Raw genomic sequence first — 24,833 nt, 5'->3', positions numbered from 1 at the left:
CCAGTCAGGCAGACGAAGTTTTGGCCATCTCTGTTTTCCTCTGCCATTTGCAGTTTGCATGGGCCCCTAGAAACTAGATCTGCTACTGCCCTGAATATGTACTGGAAAAAGAATGAGGTTGTAAGTGGTAAAGGAAAGTATTCAGTGTCACCTACAACACTGGGAAATTGTTTACCACTGAACTGCTTTGGTAGGGGTAGCACAATGGTTTCCTTACAAAACATCTATAGCCCAGAATGTAATCTGTTATTATGTTCAGGTTTTACACAACAGTAGCAAAGTCCAACTTTCTTTTGATGAATCTGAATACATCTGGACTTGCCTAAAACAAGTGACTCAAAAAATTTTTAAGACCTGAATTTCTCTTACGATATTTTAAGGACTATGAGAAGACATTTTAAGAGCTGCAGAATGTTTTATTAAAACCGTATTGTAAGTGCTGGTAAGAAGTGATGGTTGTATGATGATCATACCTTATTCCTTCTTGGAGTTCCACTGATGTCAGCAAATCAAAAGAGCTCACTGATGAAAACACATTCAACTCAAAGATGCTGCCCAGTAATAAAAAACCATAACATCAGCAAGCAAATCAGACAAGCCAAGAAGTTGAGGATACCTAAAGAGGGAGGAATACCAGATGCAGGGTGAAGGTGTGAACACTTTCAGAGAAATGCTGCCTGCCAGCATGTGGCTGGGCTTTCTCTAGGAGCCCTGGGAGCAGAGGGGGCTGTAGCTCACTCCAAGACTGAAGCTGTTTGAAAGTCTCAAGACATGCTAGTGCTGTGACCTTTGTTATTGCCCATGTGGCTTCTTACCCATTAGTCCTGCGATAGCCAGATAAGCCCAGTGCTGGTTTCCTGGCCTCACTGCAATCCCTTACCCGAGGGGAATCTGGGGTTTGATACCAGCTGGTGTCCACTGTTGCCTTCAGGCAGAGCCATGGCACAGGGGAGTGTGGGAACATGCTGGCTGCTGTGCTTTCATGTGGCCTGTGCTGTAAAACCTTGCAGTTCTCAGAGAGGGCAGAAGGAGTGGTGGGAGGACTTGAAGCTTAACCAGTCCTCTGTTTTTTTGCTGAAGACAATACTCAGCTGCTGTTGAGATCATCCAGGCACAGTGGGAAATTACTGTTAGCTCTAGTTGTGCAGAGGTGTCTCTCTGCAGGTAACATAAAAAAAGGGCATACTGAAAGCTGGCATTGAAGTTGCATCCCCCCCGAAAAATACAGAAAATAGACAAGTAGCAGAGAAGAAATCAGAGAAGTCACTAAAGCATACAAAATCTTACCTGGTGCCAAAAAATGGAGTAACTGTGACAATTCTGCAGAAGCATGTTTATGTGGAAACTTAAAGGAAGTGGAAGAGGTAAAGCTTACAATACACATAAAGATATAAAGTGCTTGAACTCTGAATACATAATCACTCATTTCTACACAGATGTTAAAGAATCAGTTTTCTATTCAATGAAAGCTTTAGTAGTTACCAGCACTTCTAGAAATCACAGGGAACCCTGTAGAAGAAGAAGGGGAAGGAATAGATGCTTTTTTCCTATTCTTGGAGTTTCTCCTGTTCCAGGTACTGGATTTACTTCATTGGGATCCTACCAAGCTGGAGGCTGTTCTTCCTCCATAGCATCGTTGAACAGCAGCAGAAAAGCAACTTCAGATCGGTCATAGCAATGAGCAAAATACTCACTGGTGTCAAAATTCCCACAGAAAGAATTGTGACGAATGGAAAAGAGAGGATAGAAACTGGTTTTAACCATTAACATTCTCAACAGTAATTGGAAAGAGACCTGCTCTAATTGGGTAAAAAGTTATTGGAAACTTTTTTTTCTTTTAGACATACTGTTACTTTGTGCTCCTCTGAGGGATTAACAGTCTTATGTATCCTGGGGGTATTTTAAAGAAATTCCACTTTCAGTTGATCTTTGACTGTATTGTGGTTTGTCCCTGTATTTTGTATTTATAAACTTTATCGAATTGTAGGAGAGATCAGTCTGGACAAATTCATGCTGAACTGTAATATATATCTTCCTCTTTTCATGTTGACTTATAATCAAGAATGGGATCTCTAACATTTCCAAGACAACATTTAATATTCCTAAGGAACATGCTGCAGTTTGATAAATTGATGTGTGACATTTATAATACTTATAAAAATACTAAATTTTGGCAGTATATTAGAGGACAACAATATGCCAGCATTTTAATTCATTGTTGGCTACTGATAACAAATTCAACACTTAACAATGGGGGTTTCCTTAATTAAAAGTAAAAAAAGAATGCAACAGCAGAGTGAAGTCCAGTGCAGGAGAATGCCAGATAAGGCTGTATACTTCTTTGGGCTGTGATGCCCTTTGGAGGTCTGGCTGTGTTATGAGACACCAATCAATGCATTGTTGTGTAGCTGTAGCTCCTGTTTCTGGAGTAGTGCAGTGTCACTGAACTGTAGGAATGTGTGACGAAAAGGATGATCCCGTGTCTAAAATGGAGGAGGGAGTTGAGAGATGCGGATTCTTTCTTTTCCATTTTGACCTTTGAAAAGTCATTTAGAGGTAGTTTTCAAACATATGACAAGGTTTTGAGATGGAAAAAAGCTCCAAAGTCTACAGGATTTCTAACCTAAACAGGTCAGAAGGTCAAGGTCTGAGAGAAAAAAGTGCCACCGTATCTCGGATTTACAAATTATATTTAAGCAGGAAAGTGTACGGGTTGTTGAGACCTCAGCTGGCAAGTTGCCACTTTTCTCCTCCTCCCTTGTAAGTGGAGGAAGAGAAGTTACCTCAGAGTGTCAAGCTCCAGTTAGGCCCTTCTGAAATTTCTGATTGCAAGAGTGTTCTCTTTGTTTTCCCCCACAAGATGCATGGGAAGGTTGGCCTTTTAAAGAAGGCACCTGAAGTTATTAGCAGATACTGATGAGTCTAAACTTCCATGTTGCTGTCAATAGTAATTCTGAAATGCACTTAGTAAGCTGCCTTCTTAAGGGTATCCTTCCCTTAATGGCTGATAATTAGGCAATCTGCACTTGTAGCTATTAATTTGAAAGAGGTTTACAAGGAGGGAATTTTGAAATTAGGCTCATTTGAATTTTTTGCTTGACTAAATAGTATTTATACCTTAGTCAGCACAGGTGAACCACTTGAAAAGCAGACAGCAGAATTTAGCAGCTATAAGCGTGGCTTCAGGAAAATAAAGGCTGCTATTTCTTTTCTGACTGATTCTCTGTAGTAGTCTTTTGTTGCATGACTATTCTCATCTGTTAGATGTGTACATTTGTCTTTATCAACTCTTTAATTCTTCTTATAGGAAATTGATGGCAAATCATTACTGTTGATGACAAGAAATGATGTACTGACTGGACTTTCATTAAAACTGGGGCCTGCGCTGAAAATCTATGAATATCACGTAAAACCTCTACAGACACAACATCTAAAGAACAACTCTTTGTAGCGAATTGTCTCATTGGGGTCATGTTGTACCTCAAAGGAAAAATAAGCAATTTGGTTTCATGTGATGGAACTTTGTAAAGAGGGAATATATCTATTAAGAGTTTAAACCAAATTACAATATATATCCTATTGGATAGAGTTGGCAATATACTATATACTGAGTCTGAACTGAGAGAGGTGGTGTGTATTTTTTACATAGTACATAATGATTTTCTCTTTTAGGAAGTGTCAGTCAGCATGTTGAGATAGCTACATCACTGTATCCAGAACAAAAGGGAGGTATGTCATTCTCATTTTTGAGCCAGACAAGTTCTTGATTTCATTAATTGAAATACAAAAAAAAAAAATAAAACCAACCCCAAATAAAGTTTACAGGCATCTTTAGGAGATAGAAACCAGTTAAAGTAGGTTTTGGTTTACACTGAAGACCTATTAAAATTATTCCTACTTTTAATTTTAGGATGGGACTGACACTTGCCAAGTCACCCTTTTTTGCAGAGGGTCCTATTTTGACCTTATTAAGGTTTACTCGTGGTATGCTGCAATGTTTAAAGCTGTACATACAACTAACATAACTCCTTCGATAGCAGAAGGTGTTGCTGACAGGTGAAACTGGGTTGTGTATTTTTTGCTGTTCTTTAAATTTTCAACTTGTTTTCACCTGTTTTTAATAGTAGTCCAATGTAAAATATAGTTGGTTTTTAAAGGTTTGTGTTCCTTTGCAAACAACAACAACAAAAGCTTAATTTTATTTCTTTTTTAATTTATGATTGTTTTCTAACATTATGCAGAAATTTGTAAAAAGTAAAATTCTGCACATTTTTAATACTGTCTGTCTTTGGTGTTGTAATGATTGGGGTTTTTTTAATGCTTTACTTAACAGTTAGAATACTTGTTTTAAGAACTGAAAGAAGCTGTCTCATCACCATACATCTCTGTTAAAAGAGAGTCTTGTTCAATCTGTTTGTACCAGTTCCCTATTTGATAGGTTGCTTGCTATATCCCAATAAAACATTGCTTATGTTTGGATTCAGTTTACTTTACAGGTCTTTTACTTTCTCTCTTTCTTTGTTGTGGTTTATTGGAGCTCCTGTTTTTCTCCATTTTCCTATTAAAAAGGTACCAAAATCTACTTAATATTCTATGTTCTTGTGATTACTTTTAACATCACCTACCGTGATATTTAAAGATTTAATTATTTTTGCTTTTTCTTATCTGGTGTTCCATAGTGCCGAAGGAGAAGCCCTGATCCCAGTTCACTGGTAGCACCTGTGCTTCCCTTACCCCTGTCAGAGCTGCAGAGCTGCTGTGCTAGCCTTGGTGTACACAGGTGATTTGATTTCCCCCCAAACCTCTGGGAGACAGCCCATGGATGGTGCCAAGCCCTGGCTCACCATCGTCTCTGGCCCAGAGAGCTTTGTGATAAGCCCTGAAACTGGGGGGTGGGGTTGCATCGGTGAGGCTGAGCAAAGAAACCAGAAAGTAGGAAATAAGCATGAGAGTGTGGTGACAGTGGAACTGATGTGGGAGGAAATGGTGAGGGGGTGCAGCTGAGAAGGGAGAAGAGTGCTGCTTTCTGCCAAGTGGGGAAAGGATTCAGGGAGAGGAAGGAGGAGCTCCCATAATCCCCTGCTTAGGTGGCGACCCTGTCTTCACTCTGACTTGGCCAAGGACGAGGTGGCTGTTCATGCTACAGCGCTCAGAGAGTTGCTTATGGTTTCTGGTGTTGGATTTGAGAAGGGATAAGGCCATGTTAATGGCTATGCCATAGGTAAAGCTCATGGTATGTCCTATAATACATAAACTATATACAGTGGCATGCTTTCTTGTATACTTTCAACCCTTTACATTGTACAACATATTTATTTGGAATTTGAGACAATAGGATGGAGATGTATTCACCATTTCTTTTTCTGTCCCTTGTACTGTTCTTACTTCAGGTATTGGTCTGTTAGCAGCAGGTTTGTAAGTCGCGGTCTGAATTCTGCTTATGATTTTGTTTATAGTTGGTAGTGTCCAGAGGTACCTACTGGGAGTGGGCATCTTCTGCAAGACTAGATTCAAACAGAGATCATCATTGCTACCTTGGGGAGTTTTGAGGTATAGTCTGTATCAGGCTAATTGTGGACTGCAATTGAAAAATTATATATGAAACTCCTACATATTTTAATATAGAATTAGGTCTGTTTATGAAAAGGATTATGAAAAGCTGTGTGCAGCAGTCTGGACATGCCTAGCAGCCCTGTATTTGTAGAATTGTTTTTGGATGAGAATACATAATGCTGTGTTACTGAAGGATTAATTGAATATTCTCTTCTCCATTTGCATGTTTGGTGTGGGATTGACATATTTTGTGGATCTATGGATGACAGAATTAAAAGTAAAACATATTTATGAGGGAGTAAAAATCTCTTCTGTGCAGACATGAGAGTGCATTTGATGATTACTGAGCACAGTTCTTTCTTTTAATATGTTTTAATGAGCAAATGAATTGCATTCAGAAACATCCAGATTGTATTCCCTTTTTCCTCAGCACCATTGAGTCACACAAGTAAAGGCGTAACAGAAAGCTTGCTGCAAGTGCCAAAGGGAATTTGCAGGATGTTGCTCAAAACTGTAACAATTTTTTTACTATTCCTGATCTTTATTGTAGTTTCCTACGGTTCTCTGAGCTTTCTAATGCTGCTGTTCCCTTTGTGCAGGTCACTGTTCTGGTTTTGTCTCTTATATTCTCCTTACTGTTTCTGGGAGAACAAAAAAATCTTTTCTAAAGAGACTGGAGGGTTTGAAAGAGGAAGTCAAAGCCAGATTATTTTTAGCTACCATTCCTCTTGCAGAAAACACAGCTGCTGTTGAGATGAGGAAGCGACGGATAGGCATTACTTGGATACCATGTCAGTACTGCAGCTCTGAGCGCTATGCAGGAATCCAGTTTATGACCCCCTTAAATGTGCCTGCAGCTAGGAGAATCTCTCTTCCTTAAAAGCCCTCCCTGTGCTTTGGGTGATGGTTAATCTGCCAGCTCTGACTGCTCAGCTGATACCGAGCATGACAATGGTCTTTGCTTTCACACCGCACCACAATTCAGAGAGTGCCCTCCTTCTCCTGGAGGCATCTTTAAGGAGCAAAGCAGCAGTGAGCTACCCTGCCCTGCTGCTGCCGGTCAGCACAAAAACAGAGCCATGCTGCAGCCAAGGGCCTCCTGCTCCCTGTCCTTCCTCTCACCCTTTGTGTAATACCAGCAGTGCATATCTATCACAATCTCTCGTGCACTTTTAAAAATTATTTGAAAGCATTACAGTATGCTTTTTCTGATCTAACAGTTGTGAAATATATATTGGTATTGTTCATTAGCTCTAGTCACTCTCCTCTCAAGCTGTAAATACACAATGCATGGCATACTCTCTTTGCATCCAAACACAGTGCCAAGTGCCACATGTAGAGCACATATAAGGCAACGGTCAGCAAAGTATGGGGTCTGTGGCTGTGCCTGTCCACCCAGATCACTTTCTCAACCCAGAGAAAATTGTTCTATGTGCTGCTATCTCCCATCCCTGCATGTTATTGTTCTCTGTTTGTTCTCATGTGCTGCACTTTATCAATTTGTAGAAAATTCTTTGCTCCTGTAATTATAGGACAAGATTTGGCATCTGTAATGAAGGGAGCAGCCACCTGTGGATCACTCCTGGTTAGAAATGGCCCAGGCAAAACATCTCATTAGGCCCTCGCTCTCAGCGATGACTTGCTAAATGACCCTTCCCTCTTTTCAATACTTTTTCCTACATGTTCAGATTCTATCCAGTCCTTTCACTTTTCTTCCTTTTAAAAATCAGCATTTAATTGATCTGTTTTCTTCAACACTTCTCTTTCTCCTGTCACATTTAAGTTAGAATCACAGTTAATTTAAAATCAGAGAGTCATAATTTCTGTGAGTCTGGGGGGAGCTACAAAATGAGTTCTCATTTTTTAATGGCAGTGTTGTCTAAAATTTGAAAGCTGAGTCCGAGTAGGACCAGAAAAACATTACCTCGCTTTGTCTCTATTCTGGTTCTTTGCTTCCAAGTCAGAACAGTAGTGCCTTCCCTTCCAGGAATGGTTTTTGGCCCAAAAGTCATGTGGGAAATTAAATGACTAACTGTGCATGTGAACAATGTAACCATCACTGGCTCAGTAAGCAGCAGGATGAGTGGAGCGGGATAGGGAAGGATCTGCTCTACCCTTTCCTTCAGGGACAGTTTACACAGGCAGTGGGTTGGCGTCTGCTTCATCTAATGAGATGACTTGGGGCTTGGGGATGTCAGCCAAGAGAACTCGTCCATATCCCATTCCATCCCACCCACGATCTCCATACACCTTCACCTCTGCGTTGCTCAGTTTTGACAACAGCTTCCCCAGAGGAGGTGCAAGGACAGTGGCTGTCATTAGCCCATTGGCAGCCTGCAAGGGCAGCTTCTGTTGGGAGAATGGGCAGACTGATTTAATAAATAGCTTTCATTCCTGTTGGGAAAATCTGTCTTCTTTTTAATACAATAATGTAACAAGGTCATTAAATTATTTTTTGTTTAGCCTCTATAATTAGGGAATTGATTTAGTGGTGTTATTTGGATCCCAGATGTATATGCAACTCTCAGAATAGCATTGGTTGGTAGTCACTGTAAATTTGGGGAATACAGCTGTAACCTCAAACACCTGGAGAGCCCAAGGGGAGCACCTTGAAGACTGTAACTGGTCCTTGGTCTCCATGTGAGAGTTTCATTGCTGCTGGAGGCTGCTGGTGAGTACTGGAGACAACTGTTGTATTTACATGCTTGCACTCGTGAGCATATTTGTTAAAGGAGCAGTCAGCTGTTAGAACTGCTGTATCATCAGCTGATCTGCTGAAAAGGCAACAGCAAATGTCTTGGCATTGGCAGGCTTGCACTCATTTCAAGATGTTCTCTTCCCCTTTTCGGATGATTGCTGTAATCCAGCTGCCCCTCTATAAACACTCTGCAGTACTTGCCATGTTGAGGACACCTCTGACTTTGTAGCAGCTAAATAGTATCAAAAAAGGGAGGGAATGCTCATCATTTGCACCAGTCTCTGTTTCGAGAGTAATGTGGCTTTGTCTTGTCCTGGTGGATGGCAGTAGGTGGAAGGAAGTAGAAAGTGTGGTACTTCTAGCTGAGTTTGTTCCCAAGCTGGTGGTGAAACCACAGCAAGAGAAGTGTGGAAGTGGGTGTGGTCTAGCAACCCTGTTTCACAAGGATACTCTTAACTCCCTCCTCCGGTATAAATACCACATGCTGGTTTGCCTGGGCTTTCCTACCTGGAAATATGTGCGTCTAAAAGATTTGAAAACGTTGCAGGTGTACAATGCTATTAAAACTCGAACTCTTGTCTTTTTCAGGCAGCTGTCAATGCTAATGGGGGAATTCATGCCTAATGCCACCCTTGAGAAGTGGCAGAAGCCCCTTGCAGTACTCAGGCTCTCTTGTTTTGGTTGTTACATTTCCCTCTGCACCAAAGGTTTCTCTACTCCCTTATTTATTTGAGTCCCTCCAGTATTGTTTGGGTTGGATTTTTGGTTTAGTAAGAACTAACCCCAGCTCCTGTTTTTTATTATTTGATTGCCATTGATCAGGTGTACATCAGCTGATCTAGTGTCATTTATGCATGTATTTTATATGGGAGTGGGGGGGTGTGTGCAAGCACCTCAGGTACGTGTGTTGTCTTTCTCAGTCTGCTATGAATGGTAAGGTTCAATCTCTGAATTGGAAAACTGTTTATATTATAGCTGAGATGTGAGTTGACATTTTTGATCCTATAGCTGGAGACATTTAATAGGTGTCCTTTCTAGGTACAGCTGTGCATTTTCCAGCTGTTGTTTGTGTACAGATAGTGGAATTCTAAATTCGAAAGTATTTATATTGAAAGTTCTAGCCAGAAACAGGTTTTTGGTCACTTTAGCTAGCTCAGTTCAACTTTGAATCAGAATTATGTACTCCTGATAAAAGCAAGATTAAATTTTAAAAAGACAACTTTAAAGAAGGAAAGAAAAAGTAGCTGGAATAGTTAATAAAAACTGACAGTTTTAAATGTATGTTGGAAAGCAGGTAGCCTGAATATATAGAGAATAATACAGTCAGGGAAGATAGAGCACTTGTGCTGACCCTGACAGTGACATTTGCTCTCTGTTTTGGATACTGGCTGACAAGTTTACCTGGTGCATTTTATCTGTGTGACGTTGGTTGCACACAGAGCAGGATCGGCAGCTGAGGAGGGCTGTGGTTGAACTGTCAGAATTGAACAGAAACAGGATGTGGAAGAATTGGATGCTAAAATGATAATATGCTTGTGTGTGTGAAATACCCTGTTTCTTGGTAGGAGATTTCAGGCCCTATAACCTATTGGGATGTAGCCCAGGACCAGTAAGGTTCATGTTATCAGTAAGAAGTTGTATTTTGAATAGCAGTTTTACAATCTGCTAGCTGCTGCTCATTTGCATCAAGTGTGATTTCATCGGCAAAGCATCGCAGCTGCTTCTGAGTAAAACACAGTAAGCAACTTGACTTGCTCCTCTGGACAGGAACTGAAAAAAAATCTGTCTCAGTGAAATTAGTGCAAGTCCATTGTGGAGACTGAATCTGATGCAGCCTGTGGGAATTTGGTCAAATTTCAGGCCCAAGTAAGTCCGTCTGAGTCCCATTTTCAAGAATGATTTATGCCACTGTTATCTGAATCTAATTGCCATATGGAAAATTTGGGTTGCTTCTGATTGCCCAAGTCCTTTCTTTAGAAGCTGCCCACGTAAGTGACTCAGGTTTGCAGAGCTGGATGGAGCTGTGCCGAGATGCTTTTAAGGACTTACTGATGTCTGCGTGTCTGTGGAGGTTTATACAAACCACACTGAATGACTGTACGTGTGGGCTTGTTGCCACAGGAGAGTCTCACTAAACAACTGGTTGCTGCTTTGTGTCCTCATTCTGCCATGAACGTTAGTCCACCGCTACCTTACAGGCCCACAAATGAAGCACAAAGAGTAATGAAGGAAGCCTTCTGCCTAATGCAATAAATTTCTCATAAAGTAGAAAGGAAGTAGGTTGTGCAGATCTGCCTTGTTTTGAAGGGAGGTAAATGCTGGAATGTTCAGTAAGATTATTTTTCATGTATTGTTCCATCTGTCGGTAGTGAACTGTTATTTGGAACAAAACTGGTCTCTTTTTGAAGTAAAATTGGCTGAATTAAAATATTTATTTTACTTACAATATTTACATTTATATATAGTAGTAAATGGTAAAGAGTCAAAAGCTAGTTTGTTTTTTGATGTTGCTCTTTATTTGCCCATAAAAGATACATTAATAAATTACAAGCACCTAGAAATGGCAGAAGTAGCAAGACATAAGCCCACAAGTGCAATACAACACAATCTAACAAGGTAAGCAAGAATGTCTGCAGCAAAAGCTAGAAGTGTGGTAAATAAAGCTTTCAGAATTGGCTGGTGACCAGAGAACATCATATCTGGGACGGTTTCACTCTGTGGTGTCATTTATCCTGTTGTTTTTCAGGAGATACCTCAGGCTTCTGAACAGTGTCTTCCCTTTGCCTCTGTTATGTCCTGCTCACCCAGGCAAGTTTCTATCTTGCAAAGCACCTCAGAATGTCACACAGTGCAGGACATCTCTCTCATACTTGGTGCCTGTGAACTTAATAATTGTGCCCAGAGGAATGCTGCAGGTCTGCCAAACTCCAGAGGCACAAAGGCAACTGAATTGCAGTTTTTAGAAGTTGCTTTGGGCACTTCCCATTGGACTTGTATACTGTCACATGGAGTCTGTGAAAATGGTGCTCGGAGAGAGTGGGAGCAGTGGTCAGACACTGTTAGAAGCAGAGCGAGATTGCTGTTGCAAATGTGCCAGCCCAGTTTGCAAGATGAGAACTGTTGACTGTATAGTTTTATCTCTATGTTCAAAGCCATCACCTGGGATAACTAAAGTAACATAAGCATTGTCTGCCTGGCTGGCTTTCTGCCTACCCCTCCTCAAAATAATAGGGTTACTTGGGTTGACTCCTGCCTGCTCAGAAGTCATGATAAGATTATTAGACTAAGGAAAATTATTTAATTAAACCTACAGAGATAGCCCAAACCCTCAAACACCTCAGCCATTAATATAGAAGTAGTTATATAGTAACTTTATGATCTGATGAGCAGCAGCAGCATGCATGCAGTCAGAATTCATGCAGAGAAAGTAGTCAACAGCTGTTAAATATTCATACCACAAAGGAGATATGAGAGATACTTTTTTTTCCTGTTTTTCATTTCCTGTGCAAAGAAATCCATGTCTGACTGATTCCCTGTTCAGTCACTGGGTCAGAACCTCAGCTCTGTAGGTCAGTGTGGCATCAAGGGGTTATGACAGGTTATGTTGATGAAACAGCAGATCTTGTGCCTGTATATTCATTTTACTGAAGAAATATTAATAAATAGAATATACAGAGTTTCTGATTTTACATGTCAAAAAATATTGCAGTTATCAAATTATTTGTTTCGTTAAGAGGTCTGGGAATAGCTGGTTTAAAAATTAATTTGCTATAATGTTTTCAGCTGGGATTTTCCAAAGAGTGTAGGGGATTTCAATCTGCAAATCACACTGAAATTCAGGAACAGACTTTGATTTCTGAATTTCTGAAGGTTCTTCATAAATCCCATCCTCAGGAGTTCATAGAGGGAAAAGTAGTCAGCAATGGAAGAGGCCAATAACGAGTAAATATTGATAGGAAAGCTGTGCTGTTAAGTTTATCAGGAAGGTGTGAGCATAGCCAAGAGGTTTAGTTTCCCTGGGCAGCTGCCAGTCCAAACTGACATTTCCTCTCATCTTTCAGCACATGGCCTTGTGCTTCAAAAAACTTCTTCCTGCCAAGAGTGCAAGCACAGGAGCCATAAGGAGCTTCCACAGGAATCAAAACCTGAGGGGAATGAGCACAAACACATGGGTTACTTTTGAGACAAATTCACCTGCCAGGCCCTTTCCTTCTCTTATGAACATCAGTGGTGGATGTTGATGTTATAACAAGTCCAGGTGGACCTATACATCAAAGAAGGCAAGGATGGGAGAGGATGGAAGCAGTATCCCAAGACTTTAGAGGGAGACTAGAGCATAAACAGACTATAGACTGTCGATGCAAAATGGAATAGCCCTGTTTCTCTCTCACAGGAGGATATTGTAACAGACTTCAGCTGGACCTGGCTGGCAGCCACAGCAGCTGTGGAGGGAGGAAATACATCTCATCCCCTACATCTCTCACCCTCTGCCTCATCCCAAGCTTGCACCTTGTCCATGTTGGACCAACCTGCCTTAGCTCCTAATGGCTACAGAAACATCCCTTCACTGCTCCCTTAGAGTGCTGGTGCTCTGTCACCCAGAGCCAGCCTGTGGCCTCGCTGACCTACTTGTAACCCGCTGCACCAAGGATGTTCCCTGGCCTCAGTGGTGGTGCCAGTGGAGCAGAAAGAAGAGCCACAGTGGGCTGGCTTTTCACACTGCCTGGCAATGGGAAAGGATGCCATGGTTCATTTTGCTTGGTTAAAACTGCACAGGTTGACATTATAACTGAAAGTCAAATTCATTGGAGAAAACGGAATTGATTTTTCAGAGTCTCTGTTACAGATCCTTTTGATGTCCAAAGCATTCCACTGTGCTCCTTTAGCTTTTATCAACAATGCAAGAAGGCAATTAATTATTCTTTCGTAAACCGTAAACCTTAGAGGTAAGGTGGAGCTTTTACTGGGGCTGGGTGAGAAAGTTTGCTCCCTCTAGCTCTGCTGTGTACAGAAGTGCTGCTATGCTTTAAGGCTGAGTAGTTCTAAAGAGTGCAGGCAAGTTATATTTGAAGCATTTACTTACTTCTTTGTCATTGGTCAAGCCTAGATTCTTCATGTCTAGGACATTATAGAAAGTGTTGTTCAAGACCACTTCTATGACCTGTACCTGAAACCATGAAAACGGATGAGACAGTGAATTAGGGCACCTCTTCAGCAACAGCCTGGCAGGCTTTTCACTTGCTGTAGAAAAAGAACAATGCAGCCCTCCCAGTACAGTTGACTAAATGTAATCTAGTGAACATGTGTCGTGTAGGACACCTTTCACTTTTACTCAAGTGCTGCCAAGCACTGAGTGATATTCTCCCCTGTTGTGTTCACACCTGGGAAGCAGCATAGGAACTTCTCAGTGTGTTCATGTTTTTTTCTGACCATCTGGCTGTATCACCAGTTTTCAGTCTGACAGAGGAAATAATAGTCTCATGTTTGTTTCTCGCTCATCCAATTAACATTCACTGTTGTTTAACTAAGACATCATAAGGAGGAAAGAAGATACCTGTGACACTTTGGAAAGGACAAGCATCTGGATAGAGTTGACAGTTTTCTGATATGAGGGTGAATATTCCCCACAGTCAGGTGGTCCGGAAAAGGCTTCAAGGATACATTCACGGATTTTGTTCCTAGAGGTAACACAGGTTCTTACAAAACTTTGTATCAACTCTCTCTGTTTAGATCCAAAATGTTTTACTGTGAGGTGGGGTTTTTGTATTTTTTGTGTCTTTGTGGAGGAATGATTTATTTGTCCTGTCACCTCCAAATTCTTCCCAGGTCTCCCCCACCAGCTCTAGAATTCACAAGCCGGTTTTGCTAAAAGTATTTTAAAAAATCATTATTTTATTCTCCAAATGTGTTCTGTACTGAACACTGAACTGTTCATTTAAATCCTGTCCACTGAGGCAGCATCAGAGAGAGGAGTACCCCCAAGACATGCCTCTCACTCCTTGTAACGAGCTTAGTGCCGCCACTGAGACCTGCAAGTGGCTGGTGCACAGCAGATGCAGATCTAGCCCTTACACCTGCTTATTGTATAGAGGGATTTGTGGCCATAGATTAGGTAATCAGTATTACTTGGTAAGACATATACCATATGCAGTCAAAGTCAAAATCCTTGCATTCGCCATATGACCACTTGCAGAAGAGCTCTCCACATAGAATCCTGTCATGCCTTTCAGGAAGTGTGGTGTGTTCATTCTTATAGAAGCCTTCAAATCCAGACTGTGTCGTCTTCATAAGTTTCAGGTCTTTAATTCCAGCAAAGACGACCAGAGGACCTGTGATCCAAAATTACAAGACAATAGGAGCTCATTTTCAGGCAGAGAGAAAAAAACCTCTGGGTGATACTTGCAGTGACAGCTACAAAGCCAGAAAGCAGATAATAATTTTCTGCACACTGATGTTAGCAGAATGGTAAGAAGCAAGACAAAAACTACTGAAGTCAGAGCTCAGTCCAGAAAATGGAGAATCCCACCAATTGACCTGCACTTAAGGGGAGCTTTTTTATCTCACCTGCTTGGAACTGGGACATGCATTGGGTTGGCTCCCACTGATGTCAACTTAGGAATGACTGATTTCTCTAAAGGGAAATGAAATAGGCTACTAGTGCTGTGGTGTACAGGAGAGGTATGGTGCCCCTTTTCTAAAAACACAGACGAGTGCAAAAACAGTCTGTGTAAAGGTGGAGCCTCAGTCAGAAATTTGCTTTACATAGCCATCCTGTTGGGAGTTTTGCATCCCTGAGAATGAGAGGGCGAGGAGCCAGTGCAAATCCCTGCAGCTCAGCTAATGAGCAGGAACTGGCATCGATACAGATGCCACCCACAGATTCAAACTGACAGTGACTTTGCTCTTAGCCACTACTTATAAATGTGCTGTTGTGGATCACGGCTGCATGAGTGCATTACCATCTCCTAAAGATCAAACAACTGTGTCCTGAATGTTTTCTCCTGACACACCTTCTGAATGGTGGCTAAAAATTATATGCAGTCAGTCATTTAGAGCACACCAAACTGATAACTGAAAATTTCACTCACCAGAACTGCCAAAAAGCAGATTCAGAAAGTAGAAACTTCATGGCATGCAGGCTCATCTCATTCAGGGCCTGTACAGACAGCTGAAGCCCAAGCTGCTGTTTCTGTACTGCTCTTGGTGCTCGCACTAGCTAGTAATCCTTGAATACATCTCGTGCATAGTAATCCTGCCTTGGACTGGGAAGACTGACAAATTTTATCTTTAAACCATGTCTTTGCAGGAATTTATACTGGAAACAATTCCACTGTGGTAGACGTTTCTCAACTGCATGATTGTTTAGAGATTTGGGTTTTTTTAAACTGCTCCATAACTGGATATTATTGAAACTGCGTCTTATGTTTCTTTTATCTGTCTTTTCTTGTTTACGTTCATTATTGGTTTTGAATGAGTCTATGGAGGTATAGCTGTAATTTTGCCTATATCACCCAGTTATTTACCAAAGCCTTAAAAAGATGTAAAGAAGAAACTGTCCTTGGACAGGATATTCTGGGGTTTGTTCAGATCTTGATTAATTTATTGCTTGGGTATAAGACTGTGATACACAGGTATTAATGTAGTGCAGATTCTATCAGTGAAACTGGAGATACATTTATCCTATAGTCAAATACATAGCCTTGTTTGAAAGAGCTCCTTGCAACAAAAGACTGAAAGGCTGTGCAGCAATCAGCCTGGAGCTCACTCTGAAGGATGTAACACCTAGGCAGAGTTTCCAAGGTGAGCAGCCTACGTTGTGCTTTCAGTATGTTTTGTGCTTGTGCTGTCTTCAATTGTCAAATGTTGACTCTCTTACTTTTGATGTTTTCAGTTTCCAAAACACTCTGAGCCTTTTATCAGCTGATATAATGACAAAAAATAAGTCTATTAAGTCTCACTAGGTTTGTTTTTTTTTCATGATGAGAAAAGTGTTAAAAGATAGGATTAACTGAGAATTGAACTCCTGTGTCTGGCTGATAGGTGCATAGGAGGATGCTAAATATAGAGAACATTCTCTTAGAAAAAAAATAAAAGTGATTCAAATATCTTCTCTTTGGTTATTGTTCACCTAGGCAGGGAATCCTAAAGAAACAGCTAAAGGGTTGCATGAAGGGAAATCTAAGAAGGAAAAGTGGTTTCTTCAGTGAGCCTTAAAGGCTTTTTGTTTGTGTAGAATCTGAAATTGCAGAATTTCATGCTGAATTTTCAAGATGATGAAAAATGTAATTGAATTTACATTAAGAGCAGCAGCTTTTCAAGAAAGCATAAACTCTTTTTCTTTCTTTTTTCTTTTCTTTCCTTTTTTTTTTTTTAGTTCAGATTTATTTCTTAACATTTTCCAGAAACCAAAGTCAATACTATTGAGGATGCCAGAAGTACAGCAGTAGTTAATGTTACTGGTAGCATTAAAAGAGATGAGGCCAAGAGGCACTGGAGACTTGTGTTTTTCCTCCCTCCCTCCTTCCTTCCCTCCTTCATTTTGGAACACAGGAACAGTGCTCAAATGCACCTTTCAAAACTTGTGCCCTGTCTGCAGCTGAAAGTGGTCTTGCCACTGGTTGTAGGATGGGAGATAGTTCTAAGTTACGATAGTGCAGTTGAGATAGGTACCAAACTAGTGCCTAAAACCTCTAAACCTATTGTGTGAAATGATGTAGTGGTCTCAGCTCAGTTCCCAGGAGTCTGAGAGATGGGTTAAATGAAACACCATCACAGTGAGACTGAACTTATGTTCTTGTCATGAGCCATAGCAAGTAAAGATAATTTTTACACTTCCTTTGGAATGCAAATTTATGGACAAGACAGTTGAGCTTGAAAGCTTATGTCTTTTAAGTATCACAGAAATCTAGTATTTTCATGTGAAAAATTGTTTGCGTGTAGACCTGAGTGCTCATGATGTTCAAGCTGGCCTGGCTTGCAGCAATGGAACTGCAACTATCTTGGCAATAAAATTAGAGCACGTTGACAGGGGTTTGAAAATAACTGCAAACTATAGGCAGTTGGCCTGCAGCAGTGGGGCATAGAGTAATGATAATAGGGGGACTGCAGAATATACCATAGGGTAAAAAAGTAAGCAGCCTGCTCTTGGAAGGCTATTAAGTCCTGTCTCAATATAAAACAGTTCTGCTGGATGTGCTGTTGTAAGCATTCTGTGTTTGGAATGTACATACGATTGTGAGCTGCATTAGTTCTTTAGCTGCATCTCAGAGATCAAGAACTGCAAAATAGACTCTAGAAGTGTTCTTTGTTTTAGACCTGTGGAGCGTTTTGGCTGTGCTGTAAGCCCTGTAACGCCTGTAGCTCTCTCTAAAGCCACCTTCGTCTCTCATTGGCAGAAATATTTACTGAGAAGTAGGGGAAGTTGCCAGGTTTTTTTCTCACCATTTCGGCACTGCTCAGCTTCACAAAAGCGGATCCCATCAGGAACACATATGAATGAGTGGATGTGAGGAACACCATTCTGCAATTTAGAGCAGACATGTAAGTAAAAGTGCCATAAATATTATCTTAACTGGAAAACAGGAGCTAAGAGAGCGAGGAATGGCTACAGCAAAAACAAACAGAATGTATTGGTATTTTAGATACCTCGTGCAGACGTTGCCATGGTACTTCTTGAACGTAGCTTTTGACGTACACCACTTGGCAAAATGTTGTCATGAAGTGATTGCAGATATCTATAGCAAATTGTTCTAAACTCGGGATCTGAGAGAGCAAACAGCATTATTAGAAAGAAGCAATTACCTCATGTACAAAACTAGATTTTTCTGGTTGCTGTAAATATTTGAGAGGAATCAGTGTAGTTAAAAACACAGATTTCTCTTATTCCTGGCTTGGTGCACTGTACCCAGTCATTTGACCAGCTTGCAGCACACGCTGCAAATAGCAGCTCCAGTTGCATCAAAAACCTCCTGTTCTGTGGTACAGTGAGCTGCAATCCTTGGACTGAAATTAACTGCTAACCTTACACTTTGAGGATATAATGCTGAAATAATTATTTCAGCATAGTGAACAGTAATTATTCTGATTAAGTTTAACGTGGTAGAAATGGGGTTTCATTACAGAGACAGACAATTAGCGCTACAGATTGTCATGATAGATGCAATTGGTGAAGTAAGAGCACAGTTAGAAGAATTAAGAGGAGTCTCTCATGCTTTGAGACCTGTTTAAAAATGCTATATAGGAATAATGAAGTATTATGTGCTAAAAATTAAAAAAAAAAGATGGATCTTATATGATAAAATTACAAAAATAATGTTAATTGTGAGGAAAAAAGGAGTCTGCAGCGGAGGAGGAGAACTTGTCTCTCATATCGCTGAAGACGACTTCAGTGCTGATCTGACATGCCAATTAAAATTAAAAGTATAATGAACACTTCCAAATGAAGTCATAAGAAACAGCAAGGCTAGTTAAAAAAATAAAAAAATACCCCATTTTTTTTGGCCAACACAAGGACAATATTCTTTATGGTGTCTGTAGGTATCACAAGAGAGTTGTTTCCTTCCAGGTACTCCTGAGGAGAAGTCAGACGGAGATGTGTGCACACTTCCACTTCTTTAACAAAATGCTTCTTCCCCTCTCTATGCAGGCGAAGGAACTTAATTGTGTTTTTGCCATATTCGCAGTTGAGGACTTCTACATCCTTGATCTGCAGAGAAAATACACGGCAGTTGTAAAGGAACTCAGTAGAAGCCTGAGTTATGCTCAGTCAATGAAACATAAACAGTGTTTATGGCCTTTATTTCTGTGGTTACCTGTGATAATGAGAATATTTCCATTATAAATCTCAAAGTCCTGATGGGAAGAAAAAATGCTTTAGGAGACCACTATTACATCAGTAGCAGCTGTGACAAAATTTTAATATATTCTTGGGGCGAGATAGAACAGGAGTAACAGTGAACTAGACTCTCATTTGTCATCTTTGAATTAGTTCTGACTGTAGACCTTCTTGAATCTCCCTTCCATCACCTCTTTCTGAACCTAGTGTCCCAGTGCACTCTGTCATCTCGGGTACAGCCATGCAGAGGGCAGGCAGCATTCACACCTGCACCCTCCACGGGCACCCCACCTGCCAGGTTGGGCTGCCTCTCTCTAGAGGCAGCTCCCGATTTTCCCTGCCACCAAGAACAGACTTTCCCCACCTCCTACTCCTCTGGCTCCTGGCTCTCCCTGTGCTGCACTGAGCCCTCTCTGTTTTCAGCAGAAGCTGCAAAATGCAGTCAGTGTCCTGCGTGGCAGAGCCCCTGGAAGCGGCAGAGCCCGGCAGGCACTGCACACCCCCAGGGACAGCTCTGCACATCCCCAGGGACAGCTCTGCACACCCCCAGGGACAGCACTGCACATCCCCAGGGACAGCTCTGCACATCCCCAGGGACAGCTCTGCACACCCCCAGGGACAGCTCTGCACACCCCCAGGGACAGCTCTGCACACCCCCAGGGACAGCTCTGCACATCCCCAGGGACAGCACTGCACACCCCCAGGGACAGCACTGCACATCCCCAGGGACAGCTCTGCACATCCCCAGGGACAGCTCTGCACACCCCCAGGGACAGCTCTGCACATCCCCAGGGACAGCTCTGCACACCCCCAGGGACAGCTCTGCACATCCCCAGGGACAGCACTACACATCCCCAGGGCTGTCCCTGTCCTGGGCACGGGGCTGTGGGGACCTGCTGCTCCAAGGCCAAGTGGAAGCGATGAGTGTCAAACCAGTTCTGTGAGAGGCAGGAAGGTTGCTTCGAAAGCAGGCAGAAATCATAAAAAAAGTGGAAACAGCTGTCGTGTTCTTGGCATGTTATGTGTTTTATTACCTGTCTGTGCACATTGCAATTCCCAAGAGCAGGGACAAAAGACACTGAGCTGAGCTGGTTGAAAGTGTTTTCTCACAGCTGTGTCACGGTTCTGATCTCCCGCAAAAAGAATCAGAAGTGAATGTGAGTAGCCAAATTCAGGTCTTGATCCACACCTCCAAAATCCTGGCTACCTGGGATCACTGGTTTTGTTTGTGTTAAGCCCTGTTATAAAATTTTATCCTGCTTCTGTCAAACACACCCCATTTACCCATCTCTTACAGTGTTGGAGAGGCTGTATTTGCAAGATGACAGAATACTGCAAAGGTTGTATTTCTTTTATGCTACAATAGCCAGAGCTCATTGCAGTAGACTTTCTGAAATATCCCATACTTGGTAGCAACATCTTTTAATGTAAATCAGCCCCTTTTAATGTAGGAATAATGAGGAGGGAGAAAGAACATTTTACACACCAAAATATAAATTGAAGCTTTTTATGCGTGACTTGCTAAAAGATTATCAGATGTGAAATTGCTCAATTCATACATGTTTGTTCCTCGATAATGCTAATGCACTTAAAAATTAACTAATTGTAAGTAAAGTAATTTGGCTTGGAGATCAGAGCATTTCTCCAGCTGTCAGTCCCTATGAGCTCAATCCCCATGGGTGATTGAAGGTCCCCACTGCTGGAGCCAGGACTGGGCAGGGCTCAGCACTGCACCAGAAACTTTCTGCAGGCGTGGTGCAAGGGCTGTGCTCACTGCGAGGGCTGGGTGGAGAATAGTGGGATGGAAATGATTTTGGTTTGCTTGTCTGAACACCAAGTTTTTTTTCAGGTAGTTGTAAAAAATTTATACGTCAGTCACGCAGCACTAAAAAAAAAGGGGTTCTGCAGGTTGGTTTGGGTTTGTTTTAAGCAGAATACTATGAACTTTATAAATAGTAAAAATACAAGTTTTGTCAAAAACATAACTTGACAACTGTCATTTTGTTGCCCAGAGAAATTGCGAGCAGATTCCAGCGGCTCCCAGGAGCCCTTGCCCCGCTGTCGATGGCCGTCCTTGCTGTGGGAGCCCGACTTCCCATGCTGGCTGTGCCGTCCCGGGCAGCGCCCAGGGTGTGCTCGCTGCTCCGTGGGAAGGAGCCGACAGCTAACGCAGCACTTCTCCTTTTAGAGCCTACTCGGTGCTCGTCCTGCGCAGCCGAGAAACCAAAATGCCCGCAGGATCTGCATGGTGCCACCCTGCTTTGCTCTTGCTTCTCTCCTCTGTGCCCCTGTGGGCAGCTGAGATTTCCTGCAGGAATGAAGATGGGGAGATAGTCGACTGGTAAGTAAATACCGTGCCGGGGAGAAACTCTGGGTGAGTAAATAAAAACACTTGAGACTAAGCCGCGGGAAGTGGGTGGGTCACTGAGAAGCAATGCAGGGCAATCATTAGTTCAGTCCTGTGAGTAGTGGCAGAATTTTGCACCGGGAAAAACAAGGTTAAGTTATTGAAATGTGATTTCATTTCTCTGAACCAACCACCGTCCCGCATTATGACTAACTGCAAAATAATCACCGTTTTACACAGCGTTCATGCCTCATGATCAAAGGCAGCATAACGTGTGTAGGGGTGCCAAGGCTGCGCTCGCCAGCGGCAGCCCCGGGGGCACCGGCCCGGGCCGGGCTCCGGCACAGGGCTCACCTGGCACAGGGCTCACCTGGCACAGGACACTGAGCCGGGCGGGAGAGCCGCCCGCGTCCCGCCCTTGGCCTCGCAGCTCCGGCCTGAACAGCAGCGGGGGGGACTCGTCCCGTTGGTGCCGTGGCTGAGGGGGAGCGGAGGCAGAGCCGCCGGGGGGGATGCGGTGGCAGCAGTGTGGCAAAGCCGCCTGTGCCCTGTGACTGAGGAGCAGGGGCCGCTCCCCGCCACCTTATAGCTGGTACCACCCCACTGCAGCAGCGAGCCCGACTTTGGGTATTAAATGATTAATTGGATTAATGGACTTGGAAGATGAAAGACGCGAAGTACAATTGCATAATACGTATCCAGCTCAGGTTTAAAAAGTGAAATGAGGGCTCTTAAAAAAGAGCACAGAAGCTTCCCGAAGATAAATATCAACCAGTTTCAAAATAAAAGTGTTTTTCTCATGGAACAATGATTAGTTTGGATACAAGTGATAAAGAAGTAGGCCCATCCTTTCCCTTGCCCACAAAACTAACTTCAGGGAAAGCAGGTGCTCCTCACTCAAGCAGGAGCATAAAGCTGGCTTTGCTCTGTATTGGTGTAGCATCAAATGTATGATGTCCATCCCTGTGACTTGTCACCCTTACCAAGGCATTTCTGGATAACATGATTTATTTTTTCAAGAATCAGTCTTAGTTGGTGCAACTACCCAACGACTTAAAGGTATGAGATATTTCATTTTCATTTCTCCCCAAACTGCAATTATTCCTTGCAGAATGAATTTTTTGTGCTAAAGCTAAAAAAAAAAAAAAAGACCAAAATCTAAACAAACAAAAAACCCCACATAAAACCACTTTTACTATCCATTTCTTCAATGAAGACAATTTTTATATCCATATTCTCTGAGAAATTCTTTGAAAGCTGTGGCTAGGAGTAATTCACCTGTGCCTCCATATGAATGCCAGTGACATGGGGCCTGTTCCAGGTGGGAACTTTGGCATCTGCACAGACAAATCCCTGTTGTTATTGACAAATTTAGCAGGAAGGACAACGGGATTTCCTTTTCAATGTGCCCTGACGAAACGAAAGAGAAACTTGGCTGTCTGCCAGGATCATCCTAGTTTATTGAAAAGAAAGGATCAGCCTTTGGATTCTGGATTTGGTTGCTATGAAGCCAACAGGAGAAGCAGAACTGAAACTGCTGAGAAGAACTTCCTCTTAACCAAAAGATGCCCCTTCAAACAAACAGCACTGCAGGTTTAATTTTCAGTTAGCATGAGCTTTATGTGAGTTCCTACTGTCCAATGGTTTCATCCTGCAGTATTCCGTAATTACTCATTATTAGTATTCACACACCCTTTCATTTGCCACTAAACTGGAAGAATCAGTTGCCTTATCTGACTTGATCCCATCTGTACTCCCAGCTGGGCTGGCAGCTTCTACCCCTATGCAGTGCCTCCCCCCTGCTTTCATTCCACAAAGGAGCTCGTCCCACTCTCTTCACTGCACCTCACACAGAGGCTGCAGGAGCAAATGGCCACAGGTTTGGCTTTCTAAGGAGGGCTTAGAGTCTTTCCCTTATTCTTCCAAACTCACTGTATTCTGTGGGAAGTTTTCCCTGCAAATAAAAGGTAAAACTGTGCTTTCTGAGAAGTGTTGAGTTGAGGACTGAAGCCACAGATCCCCATTGTTTGGGTTGGTTTTCTTTCAGTAGGGAGGAGGGGAAGAAATGAAGATGTGATATAGAAGTAACGATATCATTTTTTGTTGTAAGCTGGTGTTCAGTCACAAGCAAACAATGTGACAATGCTAATCAGGTCTAAGCAGCTTCACTTTTCCTTTGTTCTTAGGAAAATAGCTTTCACTCTGTTCCCACATATGCCTAAGTTCTTGAGAAATTTCCCATGCACAAATAGCAGTAAAGTTTTTAGACAACTTTAATTGCTAATATACTCAGCTGGCTTTCTAGAAAGAGCCAAAACATGTATCTGCTGGGAATTGGCAAGCAATTTACTGATAGCTCAATGACTAGTGTTTCCGTAAGCATACCTGCTAAGGTGGATTTGTCAGATGCAAGGCTGTAAACACCTCCAAAGCATAAATATTCCACTACATTTCAAAGCAGTTTGGAAAGGCTTCATCTACTAATTCCTGGTTTAGCTTGTACTACTGTAACTACTGCTATTCCTCTCCTTTCCAAATCTTCATTTCAGATAAAGGGATTGTTGTGACACCTGCTGCACAGACAGGCACGGGCAGCTCTCCCCAGCCTTGTTACATAAATCACTTTCTTCTCTGCAATCTGTCATCAGAAGTTATTTCTCCTAGGGTACTTAAGGAACATCATTCAGTCAGTGGCAGCACAGGTGGATTACCAGGGTGACCAGTGGTGTGTGGTTTTCTTCTCCCTCTACGTGTGCATTTCCCACAGATTAAATATCCTCTTCTAGCAGAACACTTTCCTGCCACTTCTTACCTGCATTTGGAGATGCCTTTTGTGACCAACCTCAGACTGTAAATCAACTGGGCAAGGCTTATTCCTCCTGATATACTTGAAGGGTTAAGCACAGGCTGCATTTCTGGTGAATAGTATAGATTGAAAATAATGCCACCCAGTCCTTACTATTGATGTAAATAACAAATTACTCAAGTACAGCCCTTGAAGAAAGTGGCTGAATTAATTATATTGCAATTAATCCCATGGACTTGTGCAATGGGAAAACTTGTTTACTTTATCAGGGACCTTAGTATGAACTGAGCCATTTACTGACAATATTGAGTACTCTACAATTTTGAAAAGATTTGTGTTTCTGGCTAAAAGTTTGCAAATATCCAGTCTGCAACAGTTCAGTAGTGTGCAAGTCTCTTGGGAGAAGCAGGATTGGAACAACATTTTATCACCGTGCTTTATGCTTATTTAGTGATTGTGAAATGTATAAATGTAAGATAATGCATTCTTTATTTTAATACCTAATTTTATCTATTTAATATAAAGCCATATTTATATAAGTTGTTTGACCATGAGAACAGTAGACTGGGTTTGGGACCCAAGGCTCTCTACCAGA

At 42.0% G+C, this 24,833-nt stretch overlaps 2 protein-coding genes across 7 annotated transcripts in view; one reads left to right on the top strand and one right to left on the bottom strand.

The window, feature by feature from the left end:
- The window catches only part of LOC127474782 (sterile alpha motif domain-containing protein 13), a 61,114-nt gene that overhangs the window by 11,552 nt on the left and 24,729 nt on the right, over positions 1–24,833 (top strand). For 2 of the 6 annotated variants that reach the window (XM_051796083.1, XM_051796084.1), the window contains one exon: positions 3,308–4,482. In XM_051796083.1, the coding sequence (XP_051652043.1) occupies positions 3,308–3,451 (144 nt within the window). In that variant the 3' untranslated portion in view covers positions 3,452–4,482. Of the gene's footprint in view, positions 1–3,307; positions 4,483–4,679; positions 4,781–17,646; positions 17,792–21,273; positions 21,427–24,833 lie in introns of those variants that run through there. The other 4 variants (XM_051796082.1, XM_051796078.1, XM_051796080.1 and 1 more) reach the window with 4 other exon arrangements.
- Positions 12,811–24,699, bottom strand: LOC127474793 (uricase-like). Its single transcript, XM_051796107.1, has 5 exons — positions 22,711–24,699; positions 18,738–18,956; positions 17,897–18,013; positions 17,693–17,771; positions 12,811–14,580 (listed from the first exon to the last, which is right to left on the bottom strand). Exons 1-5 carry the CDS (start codon positions 22,720–22,722, stop codon positions 14,360–14,362), a joined length of 648 nt encoding a protein of 215 aa, XP_051652067.1. The 5' UTR covers positions 22,723–24,699; the 3' UTR covers positions 12,811–14,359.

This window comes from Manacus candei, unplaced genomic scaffold (genome assembly GCF_025592945.1).
Source record: "Manacus candei isolate 608988 ecotype Guabito, Panama unplaced genomic scaffold, ASM2559294v1 h1tg000044l, whole genome shotgun sequence".
NCBI classification, from domain to species: Eukaryota; Metazoa; Chordata; class Aves; order Passeriformes; family Pipridae; genus Manacus; species Manacus candei.
Note: the sequence above shows the minus strand (reverse complement) of the source record. Positions and strands in the feature narration are given on the sequence as shown.